The following is a 17,920-nucleotide window of genomic DNA, read 5'->3' as shown; positions in this document are numbered from 1 at the left end:
TTCGTTCCCTCAAAGTTGTCAGATAGTTATGTTTATAATCCATCCACAAGCCACCAAGATCATATCTCTTTGCATGTTTTCTGTATTTGTATGAAATCATAGATGCAAACAAGCTATTGATATACCTCCATTACAAGATCCTGAGCATGAAGTCCAATAATGAATGTTTAAATTTCGTGTTTGAACAAAATAGCAAAGAGGTTCTATTTGTTGGCAAAAGAATCGGGTATCATATGTACATTTAATTCATTTTAAGTTTTAAATGGGTTTGATTGTGTAGTATTACTGCTCTTAACCTGCTTTCCTTTCAGTTGACTAAAAATATGTTTTAGGCAGTTTACAGTAATACAGTACAACAAATCAGCCATAAAATTGTGAAATATTTTTATTCCCTTGGTTTATGAAAAATATGCTGGAAAAGAAATGCTCCTTGCTCAGGCAGCAGAAGTTTTTAGTTGTTCAACTCTTTATTGTAACAGGGAAATGTTGAATGCACTGAATATTTATCTTAGGTTTGCCTACAATGCAATTGATAAAGTGTTACATGTATAATGGTTAAACTAGAGTAGGTTTCCAATATATCATGGATATTTTTAAAATGCATTATTTGATCTGGGCAAATCTTTCAATTTAAGTATTAACATGCTGTGAGAAAGTAAAAAAAAAAAGTAAACATTTCATATTAAAACCATATATGATAAAGGAAGACACTCATGCAACCTAACAATGCAAAAATCATAGCTACGATAGCACAAGTTTAATTTTTCTTCAAGTAGTGGTGTTTTTATCGACACTCAGGTCTGGAAAAAAATGTTTTGGGTTTTTGTTATTTCAAAAGTTACATGTGAGCACTGTTCTTTTTGATATTATGTGGTTGCTTTATTCTGAAAGTCAATAAATATTTTAAGAAAATGTTTACTGCAATTTATAATTATTTTTTACCACTGCTATTTTATTGGCGCACCAGAAAGAGCAGGTTTGGTGACATTTTGAGTAGCAGTAATGTTGGCCAATGAACTATTCTGAAATGTGCCGTTGTGGCCAATCAGAGTTCTAATGGGCGGGATTAGTTTTTGCCTGCAGAGGCTGTAGCAATAGTAGTCGAAGAATGCAGGATATTCACCGTACTGTGCTTCGGCTGGTGCCGGTTGGTCGGACGACTGAGAAGGTAAGTCGTTTAACACCAAAAAAAACGAGGGTTTATCCACTTCCTGGTGTCGAATAATTTATTTGATATCAAGATAGACAGCTGCCGATGCTATCGGTTAGCAAATACGCGTTTTAAAATGCGAGTTATCAAAATTAGCGCCTAGCTAGTGTTGTTATCTGCTAAACAAAGATGGCAACTCCTTAACTGAAGCAGTGACGCAGTAAAAAGAGGCGGGTTAAAGCTAGTTGTAGCGCGTGTGTGGAGTTGGTGAAGACGGAAATATACACGTAATGTAGATTGAAACAAACCTTTTTTTGTCTATTTAGTCATTAGTGTGGCTGCAATATTTTTGTTTTAATACTTATGTTCGTCTTTTATGTTCATAATCTAATATTTTTTTATTAGAACCTACTAAGTGTTAAAACTGACAAGCCACCGTCTGCTTAACGTTAGGTACTGTGGAAAATAACAAACTCACTTTCTGCTTATTGCGATAGTTTATGCAAACACAGTGCTTTGAGTGATCGTTTGATCATGTATTTAAGTCTACATATATTATTTACTCAATTTGTAGACCATTTGTATCTTACGCATTTCAGACACTTAGACCACACACACGTTTATTTTTGTGTTTAGAGACAAATTAAGCCAAGTGTATGCTAAAGTAGACTCAAACATTTATGGATTTAAGTTGTACTGGCAGTGATAAAAGTTTAAACACAAAAGATTCTTATTTAATAAAATTATTCGTTACAGTATATGTTTACTGCTCTTCTACAAGTCCTACAGAAACCAAGACTTTTAATTTTATGTAATAAATGTCTAAGATTGGGCATGTCTTCTTCACTCTTTAAGAGGCTGACATGAAAGTTGGGCATTTTTGCAGATAAATCTCTGAAATCACTATGAATTTTTTTTCTCCACTGTAGAAGATAGAAAATATCAAATGTTGAAAAAAATTAAATCATGAAAAGTATTAGCTTATCTTACATTTGATGAGACCAACACTTTTCAGTAAAGTAGCATCTTCTCTTCTTTAACAAAAGTCCGTATGCATCTGAGAACTTAAGGCAAGATGGGGGATAATATGTTGAAAGCGAAAAATTTACTTTTTATTTTTACAATCTTCCTTCAGGGAATGTATGCAAGCTTTAGTTTGTTTGTTATTAACCTGTAAAATTTATTTTTGTCTCGAATGTTGGTATGGTGGTTACTAAGGACGCTACTATCGCTGTCGCTTCTGCAAACGGCAGAAATCACCAGAGCTTACTTTTTGTTTGTTTGTTTTAATTAGCTTTTGTTCCGACATAAAGGAAATACACGCAGGCAACGGAGAAATAAGTTTGTTTTGGATGAACAACAGCACACCCTGAAAGATCACTGACCACTGACATCTTCTGCATAGAATCAGTGCGCCGAAACGAATAGAGAGAGCTGGAATAATTATATTTAAAGAAGGATGTATTCACGGAGAGATACTATACAAACTAAATGAAAATAGGTTTCATTTGTCATTCTAATGTTTCACATGAAAACGAAATTGTGTTTCACATAATCCACCGTTTGGAGATCAGTGCAGTTAATTTCAACAATAAATAAGTAAACATGGATAATTAAAACAGATAAAAATGGTCAGGGATAAAAGAGAATAAAAATTATCTTTAAATAGGTACTCCAACAGATGAACAGCTACAGACACCACACACTCGTAGCAGTTCTGTTTTGAGCTAAACTAACACAGTTTAGACAGGATGGGGCGAATAAAATGGAGCGAAAAAACCCCCCAAAAAGCTAGAGACCCAGGCTGGCTGATATATACTGAAGTATACTGAAGTCTTGGTCATCTAGGACCATCCTGTCAGCATGGGGAAAGAAAGACCGTATCGTATTTTCTGCACCATCAGGCGCTCATAAAAGCCTTCAATTTTCACAAAAGTCGGCCGTGCGCCATATAATCCGGTGCGCGTTATGTGTGCACCGGATCCCAAAATCTGTCACGGATACCGCCATTTTGAATTTACTGCCAGGAGCGCCGAACATTCATCAGGACATTAATCCCCCTGCATCACTCACCGCTCTCCCTTCGCGCCACTCACCGCCACGTTCACTTTTGTCGCACAAGTGTAAAAACGGCCGATGATGTTGTCCTTGACCGGACCATTTCCCGCTGACTCAGCGACGTAATACATACACTACGTATGCTGGCAGCGATAAACCAATCAGAGACTCTGGTAGGTATACTACCGGTATCCTGCAAAACAACATTTGTTTGTCTAAGGACCCCCGAAAATGGCACCAGCAAAGAGACATGCTTACGAAGCACAATTCAAACTGCAGGCTATCAGTTACGCGGCTGTTCATGGGAATAGAGAAGCTGCGAGAGAATTCAAGATCAATGAATCTATGGTACAGAAGTGCAGGAAACAACAAAATGAACTGCGCCAAGTTAAAAGACCAAACTGAGTTTCCGCGGAAACAAAGTGAGTTGGCCACAGTTAGAAGACCAACTTGAGCAATGGGTCATTGAACAAAGAACAGCCGGGAGAAGCGTCTCTACAGTCACCATTTGGCTGAAGGCAAAAGTGATAGCAGAAGACATGAACGTTGAAAACTTTGACGGAGGTCCATCTTGGTGCTTTCGTTTTATGAAAAGGCGTCAGCTCTCGATCCGCGTGATGACGACTGTGGAGCAGCAACTGCAGGTGGGTTACAAAGAAAAGCTGGCCATCTTCCGCACCTACTGCTTAAACAAGATAATCGAAAAAAAGATCCAGCCCAATCCCATCACCAACATGGACAAGGTCCCTCTCACCTTTGACATCCCCATGAACCATACTGTGGAGAAGAAGGGGACCAACACGGTATCCATACACACCACAGGCCATGAGAAGTTGGCTTTCGCTGTTGTTCTTGGTTGCCATGGTAATGGAGAGAAATTGGAGGAAGACGCTGCCAAAAGAAAAGTTTCCAGCCGGAGTCATTGTTAAGGCCAATCAAAAGGGCTGGATGGACGAGGAAAAAATGAGTGAGTGGCTGAGAGAAGTGTATGTAAAGAGACCGGATGGTTTTGGGGAATTGTGCATGCGCACTGGTGTCATTCGGTATCCGTAGGATAATGCACGAAAATCTGTACGTAACTTTTCATACGTTTCAATACGAAACCAGCTGCACACATACCACCAGCACCCTTCAAAAAGTCTGGCACACAAGTGAGAACTAAAGTCCCAGATATCCGATTTGTGCTGAGAAATTGCACGTTGTATGTTTGGCTGATTAGAACATGAACATATTTTTCAAACTGAGTATGGATTTTCAAATTGACCTTTTTTGTCTTTCTAAAATATATTCTAAAACTTTCAAATTCCACAATACCTGATCTATACTCTCCGTTTTTTTTTTTAATGCATTCATATAGGGGTGGGCGATATGACGATATTAGATCGTGAAGAATTATAACGTGAAGACGATCTGTCAAACTGCAGAGATCGTGGGATCGTTTCGGGCACATTCTATAAATTGCTGTTCTGTGCTGATGCACTGACGCACCAGACGTAATACGTCATCAACCTGACCGACCAATCATAGCGAATGACGGGCAGCGACGCGCTTTTTTACCCGCCTCCTTGTTTGTGTGTGTAGCCGCATGGAGAGCCATGGCTGAAAGCCAAACGGAGGAGTTGGTCGCTAAAAAAATTCCACCTGCATTAGATGGAATTGGTTTGGATTTTTCGCAACTGATCAAGCGCAAACAAATGTCATTTGAAAAGTTTGCACATAAACGATTCGCATGTCGGGTGGCAACACGACGAACATGTTCAATCACTTGAAGAGGAAGCATCCCAAACAGTATGCAGAGAGTCAAACAGCGAGCGACCCGGCGGCACTGCAGGCGGAGGCAGCAGCTAGCGTAAGCGGCAGCTAGCGTGAGCCGCAGCTAGCATAAGCGGCAACTAGCTAAGACCAAAACAAACAACATTAACACAGGCATTTGACAAAGACACTCCGTATGACAAGTCAAGCAAGCGATAGAAAGAGGTAACAGAAGCAGTTACCTTTTATCTTGTAAAAGATATGGCACCGTTCAAGACGGTAGAAAACGAGGGGTTCAAACGCCTGCTTAAAGTAGTTAACCCGCGGTACAGCTGCCCAGCCGAAAATACTTCTCCAACACTGCCGTGCCACCTCTCTACTCTGAATGCTGAGAAAAGATTGAACGCAAAGTTCAGAAGGTTCAGTTTTTCGCAACAACGAGTGATATTTGGTCCAGCCGCACTTCAGAGTCTTATTTAAGCCTGATCATTCATTATATTGACGACTGGAAGCTCTGCAGTGCGACTCGGCAAACAACATACTTCCCAGAAGATCACACAGGGGAGCTCTTAGCGCATTTTTCAATTTAAGATCGTGATAAAATCGAAATCGTGATTTTTATTTTGAAAAAATCGTGATATGATATTTTTGCCATATCGCCCACCCGTACATTCATATACAAATCAAACTCAAACAATTTATTGGTTTGGAGAAAAGGGAGCTTAACACAATGGCATGATAAACAGCTGGTCCCACTGCCTTTGAGAGCTATGTCTTCAGTGAAAAATGCAGCCGTGAAAGGCTGTGCTGAGTGCTTGGTTATGGAGCTGTGTTGACATCTCAATTCACTTGCGCAATGACCAGTGCAGCAAACCTCATTGCATCTGTATTCATCCAAAATGTTGAGGTAATTTAGTCAATTTTTTACTATCAGAAATGGCGATCTTCTTTTACTTTTTCTGTAGAGCTGTACAGTGCATCCATTTAGCTCCTTCTGTCTCTCTCTGGCAAACAGTGAGAGAATTTATGTGCATAGATTGCACCGAATCAATATGTGTAGGACCAAAGTTTGTTGAGTTACGCTGCGACTATCCAAATGCTTCTGTTGTAACATGAGTATAACTGTTAATACATATCACTTTGGAAGTTGCTCTACAGTATCCAGACACAGCTTCTGCTGATTGCTGAACTTCTGCCCATCCCTTGTAAGACACTGCCTCTCTTTGGTGCTCTTTTTATATCCAGTCATAACTCGTACATGTTGCCAAGAATCTAATTAGTTCAACATGGTCACCTGGCTGTTTTTTCTTAGCACCAATTGCCCACGTCCCAACTTTTTTGAGACATCTTGCTGCCATCAAATTCAAAATGAACAAATATATTTTTCATCAACTGATACAATGTCTCGCTCTCAACATTTCAGAGGGAGCTTTTGGTGTTTTGGGATTCAAATTATTGCTGTCTTTTACATTTAATAAATTCTTTTGTTTACACAAAAAACTGAAGTGCAAAATATTGCAAGATTAACAAATCCCATCTTTTTAATCTTGAGATTCTTTGATTTTACATGATAAATGGCTGAAACAAATGAGAAAAGTAAAGGTAAAGCAACTTTGTTTTGAAAAACTTTTACATCAGTGTTTATTTGTTTGCAGACTCAAAATGAACAGAATCCGAATACACGTGTTGCCATCAAGTCGTAACCGGGTGACCCAGGCGCCTCGACCTCAGGAGCCCCAGGCCTGCTCCTTTGCCCAGCGACCATGTTTCCAGCCCCGCCTAGAAGGTCTGGAGTTCTGTATCAAACACATTCTGGAGGACAAGAATGCACCATACAAACAGTGTAGCTACGTCTCTTCCAAGAACGGCAAGCGCTGCCCTAATGCTGCTCCAAAAGCTGAGAGGAAAGATGGGTGGGTGCAAGGACATATTTCCACCAGTTTGTAAACACTTAGTCACAAATGATCTCAGCTTTGTATAGTATGTTTTGCCACTTCTGACAATGATCAATAACGCGTGCATCTTTTTTTCCTAATTTTTGTTCTGCAGAGTGACATTCTGTGCGGAACATGCTCGCAGGAATGCAATGGCTCTCCGAGCTCAGATGAGAAAGACAACTTCTGGTCCTTCCCCAGAGAATCTGTTATCACAGCTTAGCGGCTACAACCGTACAGAAACACACAGTCTGGATGGAGGACACTCAGAAGCTAGCCGCATTCTAGGTAAAAGGCCATGGCCTGACATGGATGTCCTCAACTTCAGTCAATTTATTCTAATGTGCATAAATTCTTAAGTAATTTCTGCATTGTAATGTGAATATACAATTTTTAAGAAGTGTATATCGATATGATTTTAATGTTCAACTATTGGCCCTTGTGGCAGATGAGGACAGTCTGAGTGAAGAAGAGCAGGGGCCCTTAGTACTAGACCAGACATGGAGAGGAGATCCTGACAGCGACGCTGACAGTATTGACAGTGATCATGAGGATCCTCTGAAGTAAGCTCAGCTGTTTGAATCTTGTTATTTACATTGCAATATGAATAAGCATATTCATTTTCTGTTAATTAAAAAGGCATTTCCTTTGATATTTCCCTCCCTTTTTCTTTTTTAAAAGAGAAAACTATACTGGTTACATTTAATTATTATAATTATAAAACTTTACTGGTTGTGGAGTATAGAAGTATGAAACTTTGACGTGTTTTGATATATTCCAAAAATAGAAAGTTAAGACTGTAAAGATAAAGCACACATTGCACTGTACTTAATAGTATTGATCTTTTTTTCACTTCTCAATATTTGCAGACATGCAGGCGTTTACACAGCAGAGGAAGTGGCATTGATTACTAGAGAAAAACTCATTCGGCTCCAGTCCCTCTATATTGATCAGTTCAAACGTCTGCAGCACCTGCTCAAAGAGAAGAAGCGCAGATATCTGCATAATCGCGCAGTGGAACATGAAACCCTAGGTGAACGCACAGCTAACCCTAGATTCAGTGAGTGTAAAATTCCTTGTCTTCACAGCTGTCATTGATAATCTATATTTTGTTTATGTTGTTAAAAGGAAGCAGTCTGCTGACTGGGCCCGAAGGTCTGTCTATGAAGGAGAGGGAGAACCTGAAAAAGCTCAAAGCTCTGCGTCGATACCGTCGTCGGTATGGCGTAGAGGCCTTGCTGCATCGGCAGCTCAGGGAGAGGAGGCAGGCTGTGACAGAAGGAGCCCCTCAGGTGTGAACAAAGATACAAAAAAGTGAAACTAGTGATAAGTTGACTTTAAAGTAATGAAAAAATACAGTTTTCCAAGTTTTAAAAAAGTTTCCCTTAGTCCTACAGTTATGTAGCATGTCAGTAGGTTTAGCTTAATATTTTCTAAACGTAGAGCATGTATACACTGTCTGGCCAAAGAAAAGTCATCACTTGGGATTTAACTAAGAAACCTATCAGGGGTTGCTTCAGCTCGTCAGGTCTAGATCTGGCAGTGCTGTGAGGTCAAGTGACCACCCGAGTATTATGAAAGACTAGGTTTTCCATCGGTAGATCTTTTTTTTCTTCACCGATGACACAGGCATATTCTGACATCACAGTGCCAGGATTGATCAGGATGTAATTGGTTCAGGGAGCATGATATATATAAAAAAATTCACACATGGACTTGCTAGCACAGAATCTAGAACTTGACCCTATTCAGAACCTTTCAGATGTGCTGCAAAAGACCACAATCTGCTCTCCATCATCAATGAAAGATCTTGGTGAAAAATGAATGCAACACTGGAGAGAAATGAATGTTTTGACAATGCATAGGCTTACTGAAACAATGCCATCGTGAATGTGACTGATAGTCAAAGCTAAAGGAGGTCCAACAAAATCTTATTGTGTGGCTCTTATTTATTTATTTTTTTTAGTCAGGCAGTGTATATGGAAGAGAGGAAATTTAATCATGTTTCTGGCTTTAAACTATTTAGCAATGTGTTGTATTTCTGTAATATTCACATTAGGGCTGCAGCAAACTATTATTTAGGTATTCCAATATTCTATCGCTTTTTGTTTTTTTTTCCCATCGATTAATCCAGTAACTGGATAAGAAATAAATGCAGTAAGTACAATGCAACAAATTATATATCTGTCACGGATACCACCATTTTGAATCTACGCCGAGCATTCATCGGGGCATTAATCCCCCTGCATCACGTGCCGCTCACCGCCACGTTCACTTTTGCCGCGTCTCTTCGCTCTCGTACATTGCAAAAGGATGGCAACTGGCCACTTTTGTCGCTTGCTTTGCGTTCGGTGTGAATCCAGGGTCAGGCGGATCCCAGCCATTCACTCTGAATGGGGCAAAGATTGTATCGAGCTCGTAAGTGAGAGCCTGTTCTTCGTTCTGAGATGGGTGATGCAGACCGATGTGCAGTTTATAAGTTTTAAAAGTGTAAAAACGACCGATGTTGTCCTTGACCGTCGGACCATTTCCCGCTGACACAGGGATGTAATACATACACTACGTGTGCTGGCAGCGATAAACCAATCAGAGAACATTGGGTAATACGTACGCCTTGTCATCAGGTGCGCCTTATGTATGGGTTAAGTACAGAAATGGACCCCATAATTGAGGGTGCGCTTTATAATCAGGTGAGCCTCAGTGCGGAAAATACGGTTTATGTCTCCTATAAAATGCCTTCTTTGGGCTTAGAATGCAGCAGCTTGGCTGCAAACAGAAACTAGTGGGTGGTCCCACATCACTGAAATTCTTGCCTCCCTTCATTGGCTTCGAGTAAAATTAAATTTGATAATTGATTTACAAGATTTATTACTCACATACAAAGCCCTTCATAAAATGGCACCTGCATATCTAACAGATTTATTGAGTCCCTTTAGCCTGTGATTTATCCTCTGATCAGAGTCTCTTGTCTGTTCTCTGTTCTAAATTTAAAAGTGACATATTATACCTCCTTTTTTTTTCCTTTTTTTTTAACATTTAACAAAATTTTCTTAGGTCTTATTGAGACACGAGAAGAAGAAAAAAAGCACAGATGCTTATGTACATTAACAACATGTGAAAATACAAGTAAAGAATATTTTGGCAAGCTGATTCTTCTTAGGCTAAACCTCCAAAGCTAAAAGATGCATCTGATGAGTTTCTGTGGACGAATGTTGAAGTAGGGTTGTTGCTCAATTTGTCAATCAAACTCTCAAAAGCTGTGAGAAAGACATCAACTCATCGAGATTTCCTACCTCGTTCTAAAAATCTTTTAAAAGTGCTATACATATGAAATGAATATGATCTAACGTTGTCTAGTGACTTGATCTGTAGTCTAAAGTTAAAGGTGTTGTGAAGGGGCATAGAGGTGGAATGACAAGGATGTTGAGCATTGAAGTTGTTAAAGGGTGAACATTCCATGTTTGCTTTATAAGTGTTCCTTAAAATACTGATTGCCACAGTAAATCATACTTAGTATTCACATTTTTAAGGGCAGCAGAATGTAATTATATGTATCACAAAACCCAACATGTGAACCACATCTGGCAGGCAACACTTGGATTTTCAGCAGTGTTCACACAATTTTGTGGCATCTAGGAATGATACATTTCTTTGAGATGATTATAGTTTATGAGTGACTCACTGTTTTGGATACATCTCCATTGTTCTGTGTCATGCTTTCAATCTAACGCTTACTTTTTTCTGTTGTAGCTCCACACAAGAACAGCAAATGAAAAATGCATTTCCTTTGTGGAGGGAACCAGATGTACCAATACCTGCCTGCCGATGGCCCGACACTGTGTCTCACGTATCCTTAATGATCTGTTTCCAAACAAGAATCCTCAGATGAGTTGATTAGCACCACTTTTGTTTAGACATCTTTATTATTCTTCAATCTGTTAGTTTGTTCACATCTTTCTCTCTTTGGCCCCAATCAAAAGCAACAGTTTGCAGTAGCTGTTAGTCTCAAACGGAGCCTACAATAAAGTCCTTCCTGTGGTCTGTTGATTTAAAAAAAAAAAAAAAGAAAATTTTCCCCTCAAAGTTACAAAGGGATTAATCAATTCAGTTGGAAGGAACAAAATCTCTTCCAAACTGTCTTTTGCCTCCATACCTAATAATTCAAAGTACCATCATCGGTTTAATTGATTAACATTAGGTTCTCCGCTGTTCTTTTCTAGGTTCAGTTGTTATTTTTGTTTTAGTAGCCGTTAAAGGTTTTTTGGTAGCTGAATCCAGACTTCAGAAATGTAAAGAAGAGTAACCTGCAATGCATTTTTGCTCATAGAGAAATCACTAACACACGGTATAAAACCCCAAGGGCCTAATGTTAACAATAAATAGATCTTTTTCCAATGGATATTAATAGATATACATGTCCATGCGGTAGATTTTGGGTTTAAGAATGGAGAACATTTTTCGGCATTACTGTTCCGCTTAGTTTGTTTCTGTGTGGAAATATTCTGCAGTATAATTCTCCTTTACAAGCAGATTCTCAGACATCTACCAGGACAGCAATCAGGTGCTTTTTAAGATTTGTCCAGGGCTTAAAGATGTTCCATGTGACCGTACTGTACACATGGGTCAGTCTGATGATCCTCGCTGCCCGCTTCATCTCACTCTGCCTCCACCCATGTACCAACCTGAGCAGGAACCTCCACCACAGGAGCAGTTTACCCCTGCAAGTAAAGACCTGTATCTGAGCGCAGCAGAACTTCAGCCCACAGAGAGTCTTCCCCTTGAATTCAGTGATGTACGTAGAAATTATGTTTCGATCTCTCCTCCAACATATATGCACTGTAACAAACATACTTCGTTCAACTCTTACCATTAAGCTTCTTTCACTTTGGACAAAAGAACTCAACTGACACCTGGCTTTTATCTGAAATTGGGAGGGGTATTGTCGCCATTCAGTCTCATTCAGTCAAATAACTGCAGTAGTTGTGGTTATTTATGTATTCCAGCTCTGATCAGCAGTAATGTAACTAGATGGACAAGCTAGTTTCCACTAAGTATGCTGCAATTATGACTGAAGGAGGGGCTCTGCTCATTTTTATTTCTCAGTATATTTACGGACATAAAATTTGTCATGGAGGAAACGAACAAGACCAACCCTCGTATAAAGAGACATCATGGATTCATTATGCCATCTGCATCACATACTGGTAATGGCAATCATTTTCAGTGCTGCTTTGTAGGTCTTACCTCCATGATCCCTGATATTATTCCAAGTAATGCTGTCCCCTCTTTTTGTAGTTGCTTGGTTGGTTGACCCTTGGGTTGCGTTGGGGATAGCTGTGCTAAGTTGCCCTTGTGTGGTCCTGTCTGGTAGCAGGTCAAACTATGGCCTCTGTTCGTGAATGTCCTGCTGTGTTTAGCTTTCAGTAGTTAAGTAGCTCCTTCCTGAATTTCTGTGGTAGAGTTTAGTTTAATTCCTTTGTTCCGGTTTTTGGTTTTCAGCATCAGTCTTATTTTACTTTTATTCATTGCCTTCAGTCTACACTGATGTTACGATACTGCAAACTCCTTCCAACTGTTCCTGCTTCACACTGATTCTTTTTCTGTTTTATTATTATTCATTTCTTTACAGGAAGGTTCTGGGAAATGTCATCAGTTAAGCAGATATATATTTTTTAGTCTGTTACAGAGCTGAAACGGATCATATTGTGCTCTGTTTGAACATATTGGATTAGTTAACAACATCACCAGGAGTAATGCTATAAGGAAAAATAACCACAATGTTGTAAAAGGACTGTAAACAAGAGGCCTTTACTTTGTATGTTTTTTAATTTGTGCTCGTGTAGCTCAGTTACCCTTGGATGTCTTACTACCCACAAGCTCAAAATATGGCTAAACCCCAGTTTTTATCGTCCAGGTCACACCAAAAAGATGCAGAAGTGATGGTTTGATAGTGGGTGTAAGGAGTCCATCTGTTTATGCTTCTGTCCAAGACTAATATATATATTTTTTTAGCTAGCTAGTCAAAGGTTTGTGCATACTTGAACATTCAAAATAAGGGGTACTGTATGTTGGTAATTTAGACTGAGAAGAGATGCATGCATGCATATCTGTATTATCTATTATTTGCTTCTATATAATTGGTAATATAATACTGTTTGCATTTGGCCTACTGTCAGGCCTTAACATCTTGCTGCTTTCATATACTGTATTTTAATACAGCTGAAATCCCAATAAAGTCTTTTTGCATCTTTTTTTTTCTGTGTATCAGACAACATAATAAGCCTAAAATTTCTAACTGAACAAGGCCTGTCAAGACTTTAAATTAACCAAGTCACTTAGTTTACAGTGTTAAAATCACCACAGACAAAGGCTGATGTTTTATTTTGTATGCACATATCAAATTAGTTTTACGTTAGTTCATGCAAACAGTCATATGTAAACAACAGACAGCAGTTACTCAGTAGGAATGACCAGACCTGAAGTAGATAGTAGCTGCTGTTTGTCCAACGCACTACCAGATTAGACAGGTCTGTGCTGTGACTGAAAGAAGGAATACGCAAACTGTAACAACTTTACAGGGAAACCAGAAGTGTTAGACTAAATTCATATAAATGTTTGTCAGGTTTGATACGGTGTTTGGGGGAAAAAAATATAACTTGAAAAGATGATATGCTGTCCAGCCTTAGTATGTCCACTCCTATTGTGAAGGTGTACAGTTTAAAAGCATCATATTTTACACCAGCATCATGGTAGGATCGTGGAAAATTTATTTTTACAGTCAAAAAGATGGAAATATCTTGCTGTGTTATTGATGTCATTTAAACTAAACCACAGTATGTTGGTGCTTCACTTTAACACATAAATGATGCATTGATAAGGAAGGACAATTTTAGACAAATCTGTCCAGTGAATTTGTATGACTTGATGTTTTACAGTCTGTGCTTATAGTTTTGAAGAGCCATATGAACATGCACTTGAACCATAAATTGAATGTTGCCTAAATGCATCAAAATACTGATATTAAAACTGAAAAACAGGAATTGTTTATATCTGAACATAGAAAGTTAAAAATGCTCTCTCTCAAGTTTTGATACTTATGATTGATTAATCTGTGTTGTGTAGGACCTGGATGTGGAAGGGGATGGCATGCAGGGCCCCCCATCCCCTCTACAGTTTGATACAGCCCTTGCCCTGGAGGACCAGACCATTAGAGCGATTGCTGAGGCCCCGATGGACATCCTGACCGGAGAACACCCAGACCAGGTCGACCTGGACACCTCAGAACAGGAGCTTTCAGAACGAGATGTTGATGCCATCATGGACGACCAGGTTACGTTTCAGTTTAAGGCTTTAACATCTTTTGCATCTTAATTCTGTATTTTGGTCGGTGTCTCCAATAAACTGTCGGACCAGGTGAAAGTTGAGACCAATGAAATGAATACTTATAGATTTGCACAAAAGAGAGGATTAGGGATCCCTCATCAGTACACATTCCTGTTTGATTAATCCAATCCAAATGTATTTGTATAGAGCATTAAAAACAACACAGTTGTCCAAAGTGCTGTTCACAAATATAAAATACAAAGTAAAACACTAAAAGCAAACAATAAAACAAAGGCACAGTAAAAGCCAACAGCTCAGACTGAATTAAGGACAGTTAAAAACAAAAAGAAACATTTTGAAATCAACTCTAAAATGAACCGGAAGCCAGTGAAGTGATGCCAGAACTGGGGTAATGTCCTCTTGTTTTATTTTGTGCCAATTAAAAGCCGAGCAGCAGGATTCAGAACCAGCTGTAGACCAGCAAGTGATGTTTGACTTAGCCCAGCATAAAGTGTGTTGCACTAATCTAATCTATAAAAAAGCATGGATTCAAATCTCAAAATGATGCAAAGAAAGAAAAGTTAAGCTTTGGTTACAGTTGAAAAAAGCTGAATTTGACCTCCGAACTAATCTGTCCATTTCAGATTCCTATCCAGCTTTACACCGAAGTTTGACGGAGTTTGACGGAGGTATCACTAGGCCCCAAACAACATAACCTCAATTTTATTGTAATTAAATAGCAGAAAATTCATTGACATCTATGTCTTAACTTCTGAAATGCACTCAAGTAGTGGATTTGTAGAATATCCATTTTCTTGCTTCAGTGATATACATTTGATTATAGTCAGCATAAAAATGGAACGCAATACCATATTTCCAAAGAATTGAATCCAAGAGGAAGTAAGTACAGGGGGAAGAGAAGTGGCCTAAGAATAGAACCCTGAGGCACTCCACGCATGAGAGGCGCTGGAGAGGACTCAGACACGAAGACAAAAACTTGATTAGTAGGACCTGCTCACCCAGCTCTCCAGACGAGACAGGAGGATCTGATGGTCCGCTGTTAGGTCCAACAGAACCAAAAACAACACAGTGACCAGAGTCTGTGGCTAAATGAACATCATTAAGAACCCTTAACAGTGATGACTCAGTACTGTGATGGGTTTTAAAGCCAGACTGGCTTTAAATCTTAGACTCAATCTAAGAATGATTTCAGCTGGCAGCAAATGATTTTCTCCAAGACCTTAGAAAGGAAAGGGAGCTTAGAGACTGGCCTGACATTAAAACAAATGATGAAGATAAACATAATGGTAGTTGAGACAGATTGTTAGTCTATAAAGGTAGCTCTATGAAATAAGATTTAAATGAATATTTGAAGCATTTCAGAAGTTATACCTGAACAGTGTTTCATGAAGATTGCTTAAAAAAACAGGGCTTAGAGGGATTTAGCCTAATAAACTGAAATGGGTGAAATCCTGAGGGTGTCAGAGCCTCGTGGCAGAAGCTAGGCATCTGTTTGTGTCTTCCACCCGTGTATTAAGTTGTTAAACTGCAGCAAAACAGGTTTCATCTTTAGTTCTTACTTCAAAATGGCACTTAGAATATATTAAATCATTTCATGTTCCACTGTCGTTGTCACATCGATAAGGATCATAAGCCTCATTCATGTCTGGCCTTAACACGCTTTCTTTTCGTATCGTGTCATGTTGAAGTCCAGAAGCAGAACGCGGGGGTCGACGTTGATCCGCCCTCTCATGTGCGTCTTTGCTGGCAAAGGAGATGATAACAGAAATTAAACAGGCCCACATCAAGCCTGCATTGCGAAACTCTCAACTCTAACCAGTGGTATTAAGCTGATTCTGCTGCGCCAGTTTGATGTTTTATACTGTTTAGAAGTGATGTGTTTTTTGTTTTTTTCCCACTAGTACGGCACAACCAACACGTTGCAGAGGCAGTAGTGTGAGAAATAGAGCGCACACTTTTTTAAGCCGTTTGATTTTTACAGAAGTCTGTCTTTGGTCAACAAAGCTCCAACTCAGTCATCATTGTATGTGATCTACCCACTTGCAGAGATAATTGATTGTTTTCTACAAGGCCATTGGATTTGGCCTGTTCCAAAAGCTTACATTCCATAGTTTGACAGCACTTTGACACGAAAATACACCTGGTGAAATGTAAAGATGAAATTCAGTGCCTTTGACAAGAGCACAGCACATAGAGAACAAAAGATGTGAAAAAATTAGACCAATTAACAGACTAAAATAATAGACAGCAGCTCATCTGTTATAGGATGGTGGCCCTTACCCCACCATTTGATAATCTGTTTAGATTACAGATTTCAACCCAAAAAATAAAAAGGGGTTGTGGTAAATGGACTTGTACTTGTATAGCACTTTTCTAGTCTAACTGACTACTCAAAGCGCTTCACTACATGCCGCATTCACCCACTCACACACACTCATACGGCACGTCTTAAGATACTACACATAACTACGTGCTTTCTAAGCATTCATACACACATTCATACCCCCAATGGATACATCGGGAGGCATATAGTGGCAAAATGATGCAATGAATTTAATATAAATGACGAATTGGCTGATTTCAGCTGTTGGAAATTCTAATTGGAGACATTCTAGATGTAAGGTTTGACTTAATTGTTCAGTTATGCCACTTTCAGACATAAACTGGTGTCCTGAATTTTTCTAGAGAGGTTGCAGAGCGGTGGCATATGAGAGCGCAAATGTTTGCAGAGATTTTCCATCCATAGTAAAATCTCCATCACATCAGCTGGTGAGAAACGTATGTACAGTGTCAGCAAATAGGCTATAGCATCTGCTACCTCTGTGGGCTGGTGAGGGTTTGCCCTTTCTATTGGCCTGTATGAACTCATATGAACACAATTAGGAGTCTCAACCACCATTCTCAGCATGTTGTAAAGAAACACTGCATTGTTGCGTCACATTTTACCTCAGTATGGCATACTGGGGCAGAGGTGGTTGAGGCAAAGATCCACAAAAACGAATCACTGAAGCAAGTTGATTTAAGAAAAGAAAAAAAAACCCTTCTGTACCAGGTTGAAAAAAATAAAATAAAAAGAAGGTATATGTCATGTTCTCCTTCTTCTCCTCAGGTGGTCTCAGAGGTGGTTGGAGGCGAAGACGATGCCACTGACAGTTTGGTCCAAGACATGGACAATGCTGCAGCCGACGCTCCTCGATGAAGAAGCCCCTCAAAGACAACACTGTTGTAACATTGTAATACTACCCTCAATCACAGCGAAATTGGGTTGTATCTGGCACTAATGAAACACCCAATAGGTAGTTGTTTATTTGTCTGAAGAAAAGATGAGTACGAAATACAAAAACAATAAGTGCAGTTTGTCATTAGAGAGGTGTTGTTAGTTTCCTCATCTGAAGAGAGATGTCCATCCACTGCTCAAGTGTCAGGGTTAAAAAAAGAATGAATAAATAAATGAAATAAAACCACCATCACTGAGTACAGAAACTGTGCATTAGCATAGTGAAAACTCCAATTTACAAGCTAGCAAAAACATGTCAAAGAAAATGACAGGATGTTGTCATATTAGTTCATGGCAGACGCACTGGATCATTAAATGAACCTTTACCTTTGGTGCAGCTTTGGAGGATCTTTTTCACCAGTTAAAGTGATGTGATATAATAGATGTGGTGGACTGAAACTGGCC

General features: G+C 39.3%; 2 protein-coding genes and 1 non-coding gene across 3 annotated transcripts in view; 2 read left to right on the top strand and 1 right to left on the bottom strand.

Annotated features, from left to right (window-relative positions):
• LOC140271521 (tubulin alpha-1C chain-like) overlaps positions 1 to 17,920 on the bottom strand; it is a 366,226-nt gene that overhangs the window by 110,334 nt on the left and 237,972 nt on the right. The window lies entirely within an intron of this gene.
• On the top strand, positions 1,090 to 17,705 carry kansl2 (KAT8 regulatory NSL complex subunit 2). The gene is made up of 10 exons (XM_072366763.1): positions 1,090 to 1,168; positions 6,616 to 6,873; positions 7,010 to 7,182; positions 7,343 to 7,457; positions 7,764 to 7,927; positions 8,023 to 8,186; positions 10,645 to 10,741; positions 11,433 to 11,686; positions 14,017 to 14,223; positions 17,348 to 17,705. The coding sequence occupies exons 2-10, from the start codon at positions 6,623 to 6,625 to the stop codon at positions 17,435 to 17,437; spliced, it is 1,515 nt and encodes a 504-aa protein (XP_072222864.1). The 5' UTR covers positions 1,090 to 1,168; positions 6,616 to 6,622; the 3' UTR covers positions 17,438 to 17,705.
• LOC140272542 (small nucleolar RNA SNORA2/SNORA34 family) lies at positions 10,857 to 11,017 on the top strand. The gene has a single exon (XR_011907953.1). It is a non-coding gene; the product is annotated as a small nucleolar RNA SNORA2/SNORA34 family (small nucleolar RNA).

This window comes from Leuresthes tenuis, unplaced genomic scaffold (assembly GCF_036924035.1).
Source record: "Leuresthes tenuis unplaced genomic scaffold, fLeuTen1.0.hap1 SCAF_16, whole genome shotgun sequence".
Taxonomy (NCBI): Eukaryota; Metazoa; Chordata; class Actinopteri; order Atheriniformes; family Atherinopsidae; genus Leuresthes; species Leuresthes tenuis.
Note: the sequence above shows the minus strand (reverse complement) of the source record. Positions and strands in the feature narration are given on the sequence as shown.

Bases quoted from the DNA above. Each gene is read 5' to 3' on its own strand.
- kansl2 (XM_072366763.1), top strand. From the start codon at position 6,623: ATGAACAGAATCCGAATACACGTGTTGCCATCAAGTCGTAACCGGGTG. The intron at 6,874-7,009 runs GTGGGTGCAAGG...TTTGTTCTGCAG, and splicing joins AAAGCTGAGAGGAAAGATGG to AGTGACATTCTGTGCGGAAC. The intron at 8,187-10,644 runs GTGTGAACAAAG...TTTCTGTTGTAG, and splicing joins TGACAGAAGGAGCCCCTCAG to CTCCACACAAGAACAGCAAA.